Source organism: Hesperophylax consimilis, chromosome 15 (assembly GCF_061612785.1).
Source record: "Hesperophylax consimilis isolate HC1 chromosome 15, BYU_Hcon_1.0, whole genome shotgun sequence".
Lineage (NCBI taxonomy): Eukaryota > Metazoa > Arthropoda > Insecta > Trichoptera > Limnephilidae > Hesperophylax > Hesperophylax consimilis.
The window spans coordinates 26,580,278-26,599,844 of record NC_142850.1 but is presented as its reverse complement, the minus strand read 5'-3'; the positions used below and the strand labels follow the sequence as shown (position 1 = coordinate 26,599,844).

Here is a 19,567-nt window from a genome sequence, read left to right as displayed (position 1 = left end):
CAAAAATCAATTCGTGGCTATGATGGGTTTCGTGACGTATCTGTACTTAGATTAGTATATTAATTTATCGATAGACCCGCGTTGCGCGGCTATAATGCCATCTGAAGGAATCTGTTTGCACAGCCTTCGCTAGCGCTAATAAAATACACAAAAACAACAGATAGTGTGACTTATTATTCATGTCGCCATTAGGATTTAGGTAAAGAATCACGGTTTTTAGATCCGTTTCAGTTTCAGCCGGCATAATATTGTATTTGTTTAATTTTAATTATAAGAACATCTTGGTATATTTTAAGTTTCTAAGTGGATTGAAATCTGAACAAATTAAATTTCATCCCCCATCCGGCGTATTTTACAGAAATGTTGTGAACTTTGCCATTTCAAAAAGCCCACTGATTCCAAGTACCTATGTATGTATAGGTAGCTATTGGCTTAGTGTAGGTATAGTTAGATATAAATAGTAGTAGGCAAACGAGGAAAGCCGAGATACATAATATGATGATATAATATTTACTTTAATACACTTTTCATCTTATTTAATCCCCCCTAGAGTGGAGAGACTTAATAATTTAAAGTGAAAATTTCTCGTATACAGTATGAACCTCTTTTGCTTGTGATTTGTAATTCTTGAAAAATATAATCTTCTCGTAATTTCTAAAATAAAGCCGAAACGAAACATGACGGACTTTTCAAAACTAATGTTCGATTTTATGTCCGGGTTAAATCTTCCCCATAGGAAAAACTAAACCCTTCCACACACTTTTCCACAAATGATCATCTAGTCAATCAACATTATGCAAGTGCATTATATAAGCAAAATAAATACAAAACAATACAAGAACAACGCGTCAACTCACCAGAGATCAAATTGGAAAATAATTCACCGACTCCAGATATTTTCATATCAAAGGGTTCGGCTCGGTAGAACTCCTAACAGGGCCTATAAATCCTACTGATCCCTCAACATAAATATTTAAAAAATCTTTCGTTAATATTATTACTAAAATACTAGTTGTACCCCGCCACGCGTTGCTATGGCTCCGTATGTCTGTGCAGATAGAGAAACAATAGCGCGTGTTCCTTTAACGTCCAACAACCCCTTTCACCCCCTGAAGTTTATTTATTATTATACGCCCATAAAAGCTTTTACAAATATTTGATAATATGAACATAACAATTCAGTGAAACAGTAATCAATATTAAAATTTGCATTTAAAATTATACAGAACTCATACAAAAGAATGGTATTATGCTAAACTTAATTGTTATTATTACTGAGGTATGTTATTATAGCCTTCTTATAACTATATTCCGTGCAGTTGAACACATCAATCAAAACAAAACGTGTTTTTAAAAATGTTCGGAGCTTACTTTGCGATTTTTTTTCCTTCGATGGAAATTCATCTATGTACCGTTTCGGCTTTACAAATGTATTGATATTATCTTAAAAAATAACATATATTTTTTTTAGGAATTTAAAAACTGTTCAAGACAAATATGTTATATATTGGAAGAAATTCAGAATGCTTTTAAATAAAATTATAATTATTAGGCAGTCAAAACATTTCTTAAATAATGTATATAAATGTATAATCTTTTACTAAATAAATAAATAAATTATTATTTTTTTTTAAATACAGCTTAGAAGCCATGTATCCCCAATTGAGGTAGGGAATTGGTGTGGCTGAAGGAAGTGGTATATGACGTATTGCATTCACAAACATACGGAAGAAGTACTGCAGACTAATATTTTTAATGGTATCTTAATTGGGGTATGTATGTGGTGTGAGTGAAGGGATTTGAATATGACTTATTGCATTCACAAACACACGGAAAAAGCGCCGCACACGAAAAATTTTCTATGTCGAATGGCGAAACAATAAATGCGTTCGATTTCTATTTATCGAAGAGTCAGTATCCCAAAAATATGTTGACGAAAATTCTTTCGTATTTCCGTTAAATTTTAACTTAACGTAAATATTTGAGTATTGTTTAAAACGGTATCATTTAAAAATACTAGCTTAACCTGCTAGTAGCCGAGTGGACAAATGCGTCGGATTCCCACCCAGGCGTCGCGAGTTCAAACCACCGCTAGTAATATTTTTCTCAGTGCGCATCATCTTGGCACCTAGCCGGGCTCCCTCCGACATTGAAACCCAATTTTGGAACCAAATTTGATATAGGTATTATTTTCTGTCGTTTGTTCTCAATGTGAATCATTTTCCTAGCATTCCCAAATATGACATATCTTAACCTTCCAGCGGGCGCGCTGTCGTAAAATTTACGACAAACGCGCCTTATCGCTTCCCCCAATCTTACCACTTAGTCGTAAGCATCAAGCTTCGAGATATGCTAGAGTCAAATCAAATCAAATCAAACTTCAATCATTTACCGCAATATATAAGTGCTGAATTACGGGATCAAAGTGAATTACGGTCGGGCAGTTGAACCGATAACAGAAGAAGAAAATAGAAGCTTTCCAAAATGCGGTGTTTGTCGGTTATGTGCACTGGATAAGAAAAGATCCTCAGCATCAATGAAGTGTTGCCGTTGCCTTCCTTTACATGCAAGAACCATTCTTCAGATGAGGTGCTTTGTAACAATTGTAAGGATGAGAATTTTGATTCTGACTAAATAAGTCGATAAAATATTTGTTTTGAAACATTAACATGTTTAGAGTGTTGCTTCGTTTTTTTTTTGAGAAAGTCAACAAATTTATGTTTTTAAGTGCTGCCTATTATCATTTTTCATAACCTTAAAGAAATTCACTAACATTTTTGTAAAGAAAACACCACTTACATGGAGAAAACTCGATGACGTAAAATTTACGACAAGCGCCCGCTCAAGGGAAATTTCTCAACGCGCCCGCTGAAAGGTTAAGGCGAAGCTTAATGCTAAATCACTATTTTGATTAATCTTTATAACGAATTGGTGTACATTATGAATACCAAAAAATATGCTTTGGATAAATTGAAGGTTTTCCTATCGTTTCACTTGAGTAGAATACAAATAAAAAAAATAATTACTCAATAAATAATGTAAATGTACACTACTAAAAAAAAAATTTTTCAATAGAAATGTATGAACACGTAAAGGAAAAAACTTTAAGATTATCTGTGACAGTTTCACTTAATTAACTTTTTTGCTTTCTTATAAAATTATTTACAAAATAAATAAAAACCAGTTTTGTGCTTGAAATCGAACGTTTTTAGACTCCGTTTGTCAAGCGATTTTAATGCCTATTACCTACAATAGTAAACCAAGAATAAACACATTTTTGGCTTGTAGCTTCCTCTTAAGAGGAACTTATTTCCTATCGCGGCCGTTTAGAGTTAAAAAATTAAATAAAAATCGGTCTCTTGTCGGGGCCTCCACCCCAAGGTTAGAACCCAAGACTGCCTAGACGGAAGTTCGGGTCTGACCGAGACGACGCGTTACGTCTGTATCTGATCTGGCACTAAACTTGTCACATTTATTATAAAAAATCGATCCGTAAAACATACAACGGTTTTTGCTATAAAATACATCTATTTTTATTAATAGATATATTTCACAAAACATCATTTTTATTTTTTTGGTTTGACTGAGGATTGTACCTTCCTCCCCAGGGACTGAAGCCAGCCGCGCTAACAACCGAGCAAAATCCCAATTTGGTAGTATATTAACTGCTGTAATCTCATAAAAATTTCAAAGAAATGCGTATATTTCCGTGTGTGCTTGATTGCCACCAAGATTCTACTTCTTTCAAACATTCAATACTGTATCATACGTATCCAGACCTCCAGAATATTTCAAGAGAATTCATATTTACGCCAAAATCACAAAAACACTCAAACCCCGAAACCGCTTGATACCGTGTCGCCGACACATTTGGAAAGCTTTACATCAAAATAACTCAATCAAAGGATGTGTTATATGTGATTAATCAAGATAATTACATGGCAATATAATAGCAGAACCTGAAACATCTGAAAATAATCATCCATCACCTCCCTCGGACACACCAACCCACGAAGTGACCGCGGCTAGGAAGGCTACTCAGTATTTACGTAGGACCCCCTCCACTACTCCCCGGATGGAATTCCATGATGGCCGCCGTCTCCAACCAATCACAGCCCAGCATGTCACCTTGACTTTCTTATCAAACACTGATAACAGATTCAAATGTGATTAATTGTGTTATCATCAGACTGGATTTACGAAAAAATGATGCAAGATATAACTACGAAATAAATATCAACATCAAGAAATGATTATATACTAATACAATAACATGAATAATTATATCTAACTATATTTGTTACCCTTTGGGAAATGTTCAAACCAAAGATATTTAACTTCAAACCCAATATGAAAATTTGTATAATTATTTATAAAATAAATAAACGGGACTGCGGGAGATGGTTTTGGTGGATTGAACTGACTTGGTGAAAGGTATCATATTAAAATATAACTTTCCTCTCAACAAGATAATTGCAGAGAGGAAAAATACCTAACCACTTTACTCCTCACGAAAGAGGATAGAACGCCTCCGAGAGGGTTCGATTTGAAAACGTTCTATAAATAGAGAACCGAATTCCATACAAAGTCAGTTCAACAACTACCTCTGAAAGAGAATCCTCTCTCCTGAAGAACCATCTCCAAGTCTCCAAAAGTCTCAAGAAATATTTTCAAGTGTTTTATTCAGTAGTAAATTCAGTTTTGCCAAGTATTAAATTCTTTTCGTCAGTTCAGATCTGGAAATAAATTCCTCTCTGATCGTGGCTTTAAACTCTACCACGAACTTCTACAACATCTACAACCTTTACCAAGACTGAAAACGCTGACAAGTGTACCCAGCTACCTTCGTATCTACAGTTATTGTACGGACAGTATATTGTTTCGTACAAATACATTCAAATACATGTTTTTAAATGTTTATTTTCTTTAATTTGTTATTTCCAATTTGTTAAGGGGGAGCTATCCCTCCCTGCCCTCCCCTGCCGATGCCTGTTTATCAAAATTATAAGTATTTCATTTTCCGGAAATTGAAACCAATCCATTTTAATAGCCATTGCGTTAAAAAACCGTATAATTTGACGTCTTTTTTTCACGCCATGTAATAGTATAAAAATAGATTTTTTTTAATCAAAGTCAAACTATTTTAGGATCAAAAAGGTTAACATTTTGGATCAAATTAGAGAAGAAAAAAACTAACCTTAAAACTTTAACATCAATCAATAACAATGGCCGTCAATTGAAAAATCGATTTTAATCTGAACGAAATATCTATCCAAAAGCATTATTTGACATTTCTCGAAAATTAAATACCTACCTACTTACTTCTCATTATTATCTAAATACTGATTTGTGTTAAAATACAATGAGCTAATTAAACCATTATCTGTATAGTTACCGAACTGTCAACCATTACCCCCATCCCCAATACATACGCAACGTATTATAACGTGAACTGGTGGCATGCACCGTTCTATAACTAAGGTGGGCTGTATATGTGAATGGTCTTTCAAGTTATTGCAATGGTACATATACATTTGCGAACCGGAACGCGGACCGAGCATAAGTTGAGGTTCAGTTCGGCCGTTCGGCTCGCGTATGTATACGTAGCATAAGATTGTGCATTGGATAATAGCCAATATTTTATCATCTTTTGCTGATTGAAGAGGCCAACTGAATATGAGTACACAAACTCCTTACCTATTGATATAAAATATAATTTTCATAACATCATTTTCGTGATTTGTTTTTCCTAGTATAGGCACAAAATTTCAGAGGAATATGAACGCAAAAATAATTTTTGTTTTTACCCCTTCCATATTTATAATCATGTAACTTAACCCCTGCGTACTCAATTTCTACCGATTTATAACAATTTTCTCGTTAACTCTTTAAGTTTTTAAGTTCCAAAAAATAAAATATATTTTTGAAGATCATATAATACGCAGGGTAAGCTCAGAAATTATTAAAAACACGTTTTGTTCTGTTATTTAATGTGTTATAGGCATGAAAAATTCACAGTGTATCTTTAAATGCAACTAAAGCAGTTGTAGAGAGATTTCAAACGAGTCATGTTTTATTAAATATTTTCACCATTTCCGCTCAATTATTATCGTTTTTAAATATAAGCGCGCTCCCTCTAACATTCGTATTTACGTATCGCCTTTTCAAATCATCTTTGAACGTACTACGGGGTCTTAATTTAAATTTGTTATACCATAAAACATATTTTATATTTTACAAATTTCAAATAAGGAATTATACAATTTGTCCGAAGGAAATCGTCCAAAAACCTTCTGGGTTTTATTTTTTTGCTGCTAGGCCCTGCAGTCGGCTTTTTGATAGACTTCGCCCAATGTAATAAAGTTCCCTGATAGTAGTTTTGACCCTTTCTAAGTTTGTATGTACAAAAGTAATTTTAGAATGTGTGTAAAAATCTTCCGGGAAAATTGGGAAATCAGATTACTGAGAAATTCCAAGTTCTGAAAATTTTCTTTTTAACATTTTTCATCGGGTTGCTGTTTAAAAACATCAACGATTTTTTTAATGTTAGAGTAAGATCCACGCTCATGCGAACTTTGGTGGGATAAAAAGGTAGTATCCAATACAGCCACCATCTTGGTTATTTGTTTTTTTTTATATTTATTTATACTACCTAAAGCAAATTCAATTTCAGTAGGAAAATATATGAAATATAAGATAAAAATTCAAAACACATTTTAATTGATTTAAGGTGAACAAAATATATACCTTCATTATTTTATATATCCAAATCATAACTTAATTTACATATTTAGCACATATCCTACGAAAAGCGCTAAGACTTGTGGCTACCTTTAGTTTGGCTTTTGGTATGTTATTTTAAAGTTCTAGAAATGGTTGTAGGCTATACCAATTATATGAGATTTTGAATACTAGTTGCGAGCTGAGATGTGAGAGGGAAATCAAACTAAAACATAGGCATATATACAACTATAATACATCTGTCTCGCTCTAAACTGACAAAGTCAAGCACCTGTCTTTATTGTCCCACACAAACAAATTTACAGACAGATGAAATGCCAAATGGAAGAACAATAACAGGACTACGCTACGCTCAGTCAATTATTATTCAATTCTATATTTTCAAGACAAACCAGAGTCACCAGACGTATTGTTTGTTCAGCTGCATCATTCCAATACAAAGTGATTGAATGTTATTTGATATTAATTTCAACTATAAACAGAATGGCATAACTGGTGTAATGGATTAACATTTTTCCTGTCCGTAATATTTAAGCAAATGGATCAATATATTTTCAAAACGTCTTTTTCATCGTGAGATTTGAATAATATATTCGAAAATATATCTATATAAATAAAAATGTAAATGTTCATAATGTTAAAAATCTTAAATCTTCACCGATTGCTTTGAAATTTTGAACACAACGTTTCATTCGAGTACGCATGTGTTTTTATATAAATCTATATTATACAGGGTGTATCGGCACTAACCCGACAAACTTTAACCAGCTATTCCTTGGCACATTTGGAGTAAAAAATGTTATTTGCACTTTGCTGTCCGGTAGCATTTTTTTTTCAATTAAAAACAAAAAAATTAAAAATATCCACACTACATCACTGTCATTGGCATTGCTTTTCGTGTTCAACAGCTGTTATAAGCAAGTATGTCGAAAAGCGTCTTCGCTCTTTCGCACACACTAAATAATAATAGATAAAAATGAGACGAATGAAATGAGTGCGATTTTGTATGAATGCCATTGAAGCCAAATCTAGGATGAGGGGAAATTGCCTGGCAGCCATCTTGAATGACAAACTTTTGAAATGATCTGTATGCGAAATGGTGCATAATGAACTAATATAGTTTTATTTTTGTGTTATTAATGGATTATAACAGCTTAAGATTTTTTTGGATAATTGATGAGACAAGGAATGGGATATGTCATTAGTTTCATGAATTCAATTAGGCTAATCTTATCTCAAGAGGAAACACTCTCAAAGTAACCGTCCATTTTCTACCGCAAAGCCTATCGGAACTATTGGAGTTTCTGTGCCCTTTAACAAAATACAAACCATGAAAAATAAAACAAGGATTGTGAATATAATTTATTTATTGAGCACCATAGTTTTACAATACAAGCACACCAAATGATATGATATTTTATTTACAAGGCGTTATATCCCATACTCCAATGTCAAGGAGATCATTCTTTAAACAATAATATATCTCATGTCATATATTTTTAAAATTAGCTATGAACACAAAAATTTTAGTGAGCATAATGAGACCAGTGTTAGATTCGATAGGTCCCAAAGACTGCGATGGATTGGACATGTTGTATAATGTTTGTATATATATATGTAGTTTCAATGTCTCTCAACAGATGTCGTTAGGATATATAGTTTTAAGGTGTCTCCATAGGTGTCACCTGATAAGAGTACCACATGATAAGAGAAAACTGAAAGAATTCCAGATGACATCATGCTAAAAATGATGGCTGTGTGGGAGCCACAGTGGAAGCAACCCAAAGAAAGACAGAGGAAGAATGGATACACTGAGTGGAAGAGGATTGGAGCAGAACGTAAAGGACTGAGGACTGCGCAGCCAGTGGAGCACATTTGAGAATAGGGTCAAGTTCCACCCTGGGATGAAACGTCATAATGATAGATTAGATAAGGCATTGTGTCGCCTACTCCTTGTCGATGTCGAGGAGTTCGTTCTTGGCCGTACAGTGGAAGATGAGCTGCTTAATGGCCACCATCCACGAGCCGACACTGCTGATGTGATCCACCATTAAGGCTCGATGAACTTCATCCGCTGTTTTAGTATCGGCGTTTTGTAATGCTGAAAAATAAATAAAATTAGTAAGCAAATTTATAAAAATACGTAACAAAAAGTTTATAAAGGAGAGGAGCTAAAAAAAAATTATGATGTTTATCAATAAATATAATAAGCAAGATCAAACCAAACCAATATTAGCACCACAACTTCAAGTCTGGCAGCATTTTTTACCATTTCGATAGAAGAATAGTATGTTGAGAAAATTACCTTTGAATCTATCCGTCTATATAAATAAAAAAATTAATTCCATCAGGGTCTATGTCACCTTTTGGGATGCTGTGTGGTGGATCCTTTTAGGGAAAGGAAGTTCTGGTAATGAAAAAGGTACAAATCTCACCCCATGAACCCGTGCACCCCTGCTAGATCACTTGGGGTAATCTATGGCAGGCATTGATGTATTATACTAGATTAGCCCTGTCTAATTAAATTCATTTTAAAAATAACGCCACGTAGCGTACGTCACAAAATTGGAGAAGAACTTAACAACCCAACTCTGTTTAAACTCGTAAGCAAAACCATGGAACATTTGTTGTCAGAGGTGTTGTAATATGGACATAATTCAAATTTAAATATTTGCAACTGGGTTATTTTTGTGATTGAAAAAATGAACCTGCCCAGCATAGCTGAGAAGCAAAATAGCTTAACTCTAGACCAACAAAAGGTAAAACGCAATGCACAGTGCCCATTTCGCATTGCGACACAGTGCGTGGGCCTTTTCATAAATGTGCACGTGAACCAAACCAAAATTGTGTTGGGGTTATTTTTAAATGAATATGCCGTGTCTAGTCTAATTTAGTCTATGATGGCAGGGGTGTTCGTTATCCAATAAATGGTTTCTGGGGCGGCGGTACTCATACCCGCCTCTCAAATTGACGCCAATAACAATGGCCGCTAAATGAATAATCAATTTTGAAATGTTTTAGCATTATTTTCCATTTCTGGAAACTGAACATACTTCTCCTTAATTATATGCAATAATTAGTCATAGAAAATATCTCCCGAGTAAAAATAAATGCCGCCAACGTGAATTGAACCCGTACCTTCTGATGTCCGGTCAGGTGCTCTGAACCACTGAGCTATGTCGGCTTATTTCCAACCCGGCGGCATTTATTTTTACTCGGGAGATATTTTCCATTTGTATTGATATTTCACTCAACTAATTATTGCTTATAATTATTTGTTATCCTTTATGCTATGCATAAAACCTTGTCTTATAAACATTAGTTTATCATTAAAAATAATACTTCTCCTTGTTATCTAACTCATACAAAGTATTTTTAAAATAAAATGTGCGTATTAAGTGTGTCCCTATTTTCTGTATATTTACCAAATAAGGAAATCACAGGTAGTTTAATTTACATGGAGCTTAAAAATTTATATTTAAGTTCTGTTACCTTTTGATAGTTTCAGCATAGCCATTTGTATGCTGTTGTCAAGTTTCCCTTCTGTCCACATAGTCTTCATGACATTGATACGTCTCTTGATGTCTACAATTTTATTTCCTAGTTCAGCATTCTCGTCCAGTATATTGTGCAGTATATCTACCACTTCATCGACATCACAGCTCCCTTCTTGGCTATTGTCTGCTTCACCCATTGGCTGACTATCTAAGATATTTGTGCACTGACTAGTTTTATTTGTATTTGAAGACATTAAAGGGTTAAATGGAATTAAGGGGTCCACGGGAAGTGAGGGAATCAGTGGAATCGGGGGGTTTGAGGGTACAGTAGGATCTCCTGGCACAAAATGATTGACAAAGCCTGGTGTATTGGTGTTACCAGGAGACATCAATCCAGGTAGTGAAGGAGGTGCTTGACTGTTTAAAGGATTAGGGCTGTTTGTGTGAGAATTTGTGCCTTGTAGTGGAAAAGCCACTCTTTTGTTTAGGGCTAGTCTGGGCTTAGTTCCTGGAGCAGGTTGTGCATTGTAAGAGAACGTTGGAGGGTCATTCCACCCGGGGTCGTACTTTGCTAGAAAACAAAAAAGAATTACTATAAATAAACCAAAAACTATATTTTAAGCTGTAAGTACGAGCTGACGAACTAGCAAGGAAAGGGGCGAAAAAACCACTTGCGGGATCTGAGCCGGCCGTAGGAGTAGCAGCTTGCCACACCAAACTACATATCAAGAGGTGGGTCAAATCCCAACACTGGAAGGAATGGAAGAAGGCACCCGGAATGAGGCAATCTAAAGTACTCATAAACAGACCGGACCCTAACCGAACCAGGCAACTACTCGATATGGACAGAAACTCACTGAGGGAACTGGTAGGACTATTAACGGGACACTGCCATCTCAGGAGACACATGCAACTGTTGGGAGTGGAAAACACCAACATCTGTAGGAAATGTGAAGAGGAGGAAGAGACTCCAATTCACCTATGGTGCCAATGTCCCGCTCTGCTGGGAATAAGGCTCAGATACCTGGGAAGACACAGTGTGAAACCAGAAGACATCGCCACATATCCAATGACAGCCCTGGTGAACTTCATAAAAGGGACCGGGTTACTGGCAAGGGAATGAGGTAAAATGGGAGATAGTACAATGGGCCTATGGCCTAAGTGCTCGCGGGGAACGTAAGTAAACCGACTCCGACTTTTAAAAAAAAAAAAAAAAAGCTGTAAGTACTGTCCCATTTATCCAATTACAGACAAATTAACAGTAGGGTATATATTTCTCTAACCGCAACATTTTAGGCACAAATTAAAGAAATTACACTCTGTTTCAAAAATAATTACTACACGAAACAACTATTTAACTAACTAACTAACTAACCATCATGGCGTTTCCCCGCAGGGGTAGGCAGAGAGGACGGACCGCCAAACAACTCAGTCTTTGCACACACTCCTTGCCTCATTCACATTCATACATCGTCTCATACATGATCTTCTATTATTATCATGGCCCGACTCAAGTATCTGATTCACTTGATCCTGCCATGTCTTCCTCGGACGTCCCCGACTTCTTATCTCACTAACATTTTACATACACAAAATCGGTTATTAGGTTTTTAGTAATTATATTATATCTAGGTTATTAGATTAATTCAGTAATTTATGCGTATTTTGATTGAAACTAAACTTTCGCAAGTGTCACTCTATACAAAAAAGTACACAATGGAAGCAAAGTGATTATTGTATAAGGCAAATTATGAACTTTGAATAAAAATGCAATTATATTGCTTCTTTTACCACCTATCCCAACATAATTTACAAGAAGGCTATAATAACATACCTCAGTAATAATAACAATTAAGTTTAGCATAATACCATTCTTCTGTATAATTTTAAATGCAAAATTTTATATTGATTACTGTTTCACTGAATTGTTATGTTCATATTATCAAATGTTTGTAAAAGCTCTTATGGGCGTATAATAAATAAATAAATAATCGTTGTTTCTCATAGTATTTAGTAGAAAGGAAGTGTAATTTCCATAATCTGTACACCTATTAAGTGCGGTGGTTAGGGAAATAATACCAACAGTTGTTGAAGCAATCTTCAAAAGTTTGTGTGGTTTTGTCAACTAAACAAGAGAAGTATACATACATACATACATACAACAATAATCACAGTGACAACTGTTCGTGTTTACTTTGCTCTCGCAAAAAATCATAAAAAAGCAGAATAATTCGTGTGAAAGTTGTGTTTGTATGGATGATACAAGTGCCAAAGGTTTTACGTTTTTGGGTTTGTGAAAAAAAATATCTGTTTCACTGGATTTTAAACATTTTTAACAACATTTTGCAACTTAACCTAGGATCGTGTTCTTGTGTTCTTTGAAATGTCCAACCCAGTGCAACCCTTGCCTGATGAGTGCAGCCATCGGCGGAAAAAACGAATCATGATGTCCTCAACGTCCTCATCACACAAATCTCGGAACTGATTTCTCCAGTGTCTGAAAACGAGGAATCTGACGGCGAATCTGATTATTCAGACGTATCTGGAAAGGAGACCCATAGTATCCCAGTGTCCTCAGTGCAGATACTAAACGACACACAAGCCAGTCTCAGAGCACTCCAAGATGTCCTTGCGGAAAAGCAGTCTAGAGTGTCAAAGGACCAACAGCTACGGATAAGCATATCTGAAGTTTTCCGATCAGTATCACAGCTGCTGTTAGAAAGAGAGGCTTTCAAAGCTGATCTGGCAACAGCCAATGCCAACTTAATGGTGGCAAAAGGAGAAAATACCATTGAAAAAGCCGAAAACCAACATAGGCTTCAAAAAATCTTGCAGCTGGAGTCGGATCTGGGACCGGTGATGCGCAGAGTAGCTGATGCCACGGAGGCAAGCCTTTCATTTGCGGACATGGTCAAAAATGATCCTCAGAAGACGGCACCACCAATCAACCGCTCAGGACCTAAAGTTGGGACCCCCAAACCAGCTGTATGCATCTTCCCAAAGTTGGACTCTGTAAAAGACAGTGAAGGTACAAAGCAGCTTCTAAAGGACGTGTTGCGACCATCAAATCTTGGGATATGCGTTACGGGTATGAGGAATATCCGAAACAAAGGAGTTGTGATCCATACTGCCACTAAAAAAGATCAAGAAAAAATTTTGAAAACCCCTTGCCTAACTAACTCGGACACTCTGAGCACCAGATTACCTACAAAACGGCATCCACAAGTGATTTTTTTCAACGTTCCTCGTGATTTAACAGACGAGTGCTTCCTGAAAAGTGCCTTAGCAGGAGTACAGGACAATGCAGACCTAGAGTCCACAATCAAAAATTGTAAGCTTAGTCACCTAGCTGGCGCTCGAAAAGGAACAACTTGCCACAGAGTCTACGAGGTTCCTGCTCGCACACGACATGTGTTGGTGGAGCAAGAGAAGGTTTTTGTGGACTGGAATGTGTGCCGTGTCCGTGATTTTATTGGCCTTACAATATGCTCCAAGTGCCAATTGATCGGACATTCTTTCAAGTTTTGCAAGGAGAAGCAAAGATGTGGACACTGTGCAGGCGAAGGTCACGCCAGGATAAACTGCCCAAAAGCTGCCGCCGAGCCAGTTTGTGCTACCTGTACCAGGTTTGGGAAGCCCGCAGCACATCCGACTGGAGACAAGGACTCATGCCCGGCCTACAAAGCTGCCCTTTCCAAGGACTTTGCCACTATTGATTATGGCCGATAATTATGTTGAAGAAGATGACGAGGTAGAATTCGATAATACTAATGATTTCCAGGATTGGCTAAATGTTCATAGTAACTATAGTATGGAAAATATTAATATTGTTCAGTTGAATATAAGATCGATTTATAAATAATACTGGAATACTCTGAATGTCTACTTAAATTCTTGTTGGAAACATATTCATGCGTTAATGTTATGTGAAAAGGCTATAACATCAGAGCTAGTCTGTCTGTATAATATTCCTGGATTTAAATGTTACAATTATTGCCGAAGTAAAAAATCGGGTGGAAGTATATTGTTGTATGTTCGAGATGAACTCACATTTCAACAGAAGTCAATAGAAACAAATCATTTTGAATGTGTGCTTGGCTCTATGACACTTCCAAACAAGAATATTTTAAACATCATAGCAATATACCGCCCCCCCAACTCCAACAAAGTTCAATTTCTCAAAGAAATATCTTCCATTCTGTCTAATATAAGACCCAGAGAAAATATTGTACTTATAGGAGATGTTAACCTAGACCTTTTAAATTATCAAAACCCACTTATTATGTCCTATGAAAATATAATGTCTGACAATTATTTAACCAAATGCATTTGTAACGTAACTAGGGAAGCGGTTCTAGCAGGAAAAATTACTCGTTCCTGTTTAGACCACATATTTGTACCTGTTTTAATAGCGGATGTCAACAAAGCAATACTCTTTCTTCATGTGTATGTAATAATATTAACATAGCGGATCATTTTTTAACTGCAGTCAATATTAAATATATTGAAAGGAAAAAAGTCGTAGAACACGGGGAAAAAATATCGATCTTATCCCAAAACAAAATTGACAAAAATATTTATAATTTTAAGTGGCATACCTTGCTTGAGGAACAAGATTGCAATATGTTATACACTAAAATTAAAAATAATTTTCAGGATTTGTATGAACAAAGTAAAATCGTTATGTATTATAAACACAAAAAAAGACCCCTCGCAATAAAATCTTGGATAACTTCTGATATATTAGAAAACATTAAAAAAAAGATTTACTGTACAGAAGGTGGAAAAATACTCCTACCAATAAATTCTTTGAATTAGAATATAAAACTTACAGAAATAAGGTTACAAAAGAAATCATTAAATGTAAGTCTACCCTTTTTAACAATAAATTTAAAAATTATTTCGGAAATACCAAAAAAACTTGGGATGAAGTAAATAAAATATTAGGACGCAAGTCTAAAAGTAGTTGTGACGAAATAATCTCAAAATATATGTTAAACACGCATAATGAAGAAACCGTAGCAAATAATTTTGTTGAATATTTTACGAGCAGTGTTAGCTCTATGATACATAAATGTGATTATATAGCTTCGACCGTCAGACTGACAGAAGTTCAACATAGTATGTACCTACCAAGAGCTACCTGCGAAGAAATTAATATCACTGTTAGCAAACTAAACAATTCAAAGTCACCAGGGATTGACAACATTCGAATGTTTGACATTAAGAAATATATTCATATTTTAGGGCCTGTCATAACTCATTTTATCAATATAATTTTAAAACAAGCAGTGATTCCAGATGAACTTAAAAGTAGTATCAGACATTAGACCGATTTACAAAGGCGGCAAACATACAGATGTACAAAATTATAGGCCAATTAGCATTTTGCCAGCCCTAGAAAAAATACTGAAAAATATATTTCTACAAAACTTAACAAATATTTAGAATCCTTCTCCTTGCTAGATCCCAACCAGTATGGTTTTCAAAAGAAAAAAAGTACGGAAATGTTGCTTCAGGAATTTTCAAATCACGTAAATCATGAATTAAATTTTAAAAAACATGTGTTGGTTTTATTCATAGATAACTCGAAGGCGTTTGATACCATTGATAAAAATAAACTTTTAGAAACAATGAATGCAATAGGAATACGAGGAAAGCTACTAGTTTTGTTAAAAAATTTATTATCAGATCGACAAATAACAGTAAAAAGTCTAAAAAAATTTAGCAAAAGAAAATATATTTCAACAGGTGTTGCACAAGGGTCAATTTTAGGGCCAACCCTGTATATTATATACGTCTCAATTATGAGTAAATTGTTTTCTTTCGTTAAAAATTTTGTGTACGCAGACGATACGGCACTCGTAATATCACACGAGGATTTGATTACTGCAATGAACCTTATGCAGCTTGATTTTATTGCTCTCCTAAAATGGTCTCATGACGAGGGGTCTCATAATAAATGCCAAAAAAACTAAAATTATGCACATAAGATCACCACACGCCAGATACAATTTAATCCCTTCGTTATATACACATACTTTTGACTGCTTACACAGAAATGTTGCACAGCCCTGTTCATGTGAAACCATTGATTTTGTCAAAAATTATGTATATTTGGGTGTATTGACTGCCACATGAAATGGGATGTACACATTACTAATGTTTGTAAATGTAGAATTTATAAAATAAAATATTTTGTGCCTGTAAGTACTTTAAAATTAATTTATCTATCTCTGGCTGAATCCACAATCCGTTATGGAATCACTTCTTGGGGAAATTCTTGTAAAACTAATATAAGTTATATCCAAACATTACAAAACTCCCTTACAAAATTGTTAATCCATAAATATACCAATGCACACAGAAACGACACTAAATTAATATACAAGTCTCTGAATGTTTTACCTGTCAGAGGATTATTGTTTTATAATATTGTAAGTCAACATCTTATATTGTCTGATTCCTTGTATAGGGAAAGAGTTTTCCATAAACATAATACAAGATTCACCCAAAATGAAGGATTGGTGGTCCCGAAATGTACCAATAAATACGATGAAAGAACCCTAAACTTTATTGTACCCAGAATATTTAATAAACTACCAATGACAATTAAAAAATAAACGTTTTTTACAGCCAAAGTCAAATATAATCTAAGGAAATGGCTATTAGATACTGAGGATTTATATTGATGCACTACTGAAGACCTTGTTTTCCTAATTGGAATTCACATTCTAGGGAAATGGAAAAACGTTATAAATTTGTATTACCTTATGTATATTAAAACCATAGAAGTACTTGTTGATTATATTCACTTGATTATATTCATTTGTTCATATCAAATTCATTTGTGCTTGTTTTTGTTATATGAGGCTTAGGTATACTGCTTCTTACATATTTATATTTATACAATTCTGTAATTTAACCAACTTGTCATTTATTGTTAATTTATCATCAACATTATACATACCTACATACTGTTTTACCATTGTACCATGTTATTGCAAAAATGTTGTCATTATGTACCTGCTGACAAACTACATAAGTAGTTTAGCAGGTTTGAATGTTAATAAATAAAAAAAAAATAAACAAGTTAAACTATTTTTCATATTTACAAAGAATAATTGAGGATGGTATAGATTGCTACCTTAGCGTCTAAACACATAATTTGTTTTATTATAGTTAACATTGACGTGTCACCATTCGTGACAAGGTACAGCCAATAAAACTGCAATATGGTCTGATATAATAAATTGGTGAAAGTACCTTCACTTTTCTTGGGCTCGCATTGATTCGGTAAATCCATTTTAGTTTATTTGGAGAAAATTGTTTGTTTTTAATTTGTTTAAACTGCCGTCCACATACTTGAAATGCAGCCAAAGCAAACTCGGTGATGCTCGGTGAGTTGCCAACCATCTGTCAGTAACTGACAGTCAGTTTGCGAATCGCAGAACTGCGCAGAACAATAATGTGCAATTTTGCACAATATTTTGACATATCATTTACTAACCGGTCAGTAGACGTCAAAAGTTACTTCTTAGGCCGGGTTCCCACTATGCCGGACCGGCAGATCTGCCGGAAACCGGACACCGGACAAGAGTGTTCACATTACACCGGAGCCGGAGAGATAATGGGAGGACATCGCTTCAGGATTCGAAAGAAAAGCCAACTTTCCTCACTGTGTTGGAGCAGTAGATGGCAAACATATTAGAATTTTTAAACTAGCCGAGAGTGGTTCTATGTTCTTTAATTACAAGGAATATTATTATTTTGTATTAATGGAAGTTGTTGATTCAGAGTACCGATTTATTTTTATTAGTGTGGGCTCATATGGCAAGGAATGCGATTCTACTTTATTAAAGGATAGTAAATTTTGGCAAAAGATCAATGATGGTACTTTAAATGTACCAAAGCCTAGACCGCTTTATGAAAACTTGCACGAGGAATTACCTTTTAATGAAAAATGAAATATTTGGATAGAATAACGGATTTATGGAAATGAGTGTCTGAAGGCTTTAATCTCCTACGTCCGTATGGAGGTACACATTTGAATACTGATAAAAAGATTTAAACGAGCAGGGCGAACACGTCTACTTTCTTCAAAAAATGCGAGCCGATGACGAAAGGGGAGCCCGGAGCACGGGCGGGGCGAGCGGGGACAGCCCGATACCGGCACAAACTCGTTCACACTACTCCGGTCCGGTGGTTCTACCGGCACTTTCGCAGTGACAAAACGCTCGGTAAAAATGCCGGGCTCGGCAAAAATGCCGGACCCGGGATAATGTGAATAGCTACATATAAATTGTACAGCCACTAGCCCTTCCGGCAGTATTACCGGCCCGGCAGATCTGCCGGTCCGGCATAGTGGGAACCAGGCCTTACTTTTATTCCGTATACCATAGACATTTTCACAGTATGTCTATTCATCGCTAATAAAAAATATTATGCAATTTTTTTTCTCATATGCACCAACCCCTTAAGTGGTTAGTTACTTAGCGACATAAATAAACCACTCTCATGCTAACCGATAATGATTTAGCGGTGCTAAGTAGAGTTACCAGTTTCTAGTTTCGCAAAAGCGCTGAGAGTAGGAGCAAATTAAATACTGTAAATTTGTGTTATTCGGCAAATTACTCAGTTAAAATACCTCAAGTCTCACAACTTACCCCAATTGGGGATGTCTTACTGGGTCCAGGAGGTTGGGAGCAGTTGGGACTCTTGGGCGGTTTCACATTAAAAAGAAACTAGAATAATAATAATATTTTCAATTTCTGACATTCCTTGTACATTATGATGGCAATAAGCGGGGTGAGTCTTACGGATTGTTTTTTTTTTGTCATACAGTTTATATGAAATAAAATAATACTATTTAGTCATTGATATTTTACGTTAATAAAATATATAAATAAAAAATATTAAATAACCTACGTATGTAAAAAATATTAAAACAGCTATAAGGTTTGTATTTAACTGTTATAAAACTACCACCGCCACCAAGTACAATATAAATAGTGATTTGTGCGTACCATTAAATATTGTAAAGTGTTTGGTCCTAAATAATTTCACATTTAGATTTTGAAAGACCACAATAATTTAGAATCTGAAAATTGCTTGAAATTTTTTTAGCCGTGTTTAGTGGCCTGATCTGAATAGCCAGGTACAGGGTGTAAGAATCTAATGCTCACAACATACATCCCCATTGGATCCGGCGCGGTTTACGAAATATTTATATGTATTTTTTTAAAATTCCTGAATGACTGAAAATGATAACAGACTACTAATGCTACTAATATGGTACTAATGAACATGGCAATACCATGGTTTCATCC

At 35.1% G+C, this 19,567-nt stretch overlaps 1 protein-coding gene across 1 annotated transcript; it reads right to left on the bottom strand.

The window, feature by feature from the left end:
- Positions 1–8,076: 8,076 nt before the first annotated feature.
- Positions 8,077–17,646, bottom strand: LOC149417570 (steroid receptor RNA activator 1). The gene is made up of 3 exons (XM_089640089.1): positions 17,505–17,646; positions 10,234–10,809; positions 8,077–8,842 (listed from the first exon to the last, which is right to left on the bottom strand). The coding sequence occupies exons 1-3, from the start codon at positions 17,542–17,544 to the stop codon at positions 8,688–8,690; spliced, it is 771 nt and encodes a 256-aa protein (XP_089496215.1). The 5' UTR covers positions 17,545–17,646; the 3' UTR covers positions 8,077–8,687.
- Positions 17,647–19,567: the final 1,921 nt, after the last annotated feature.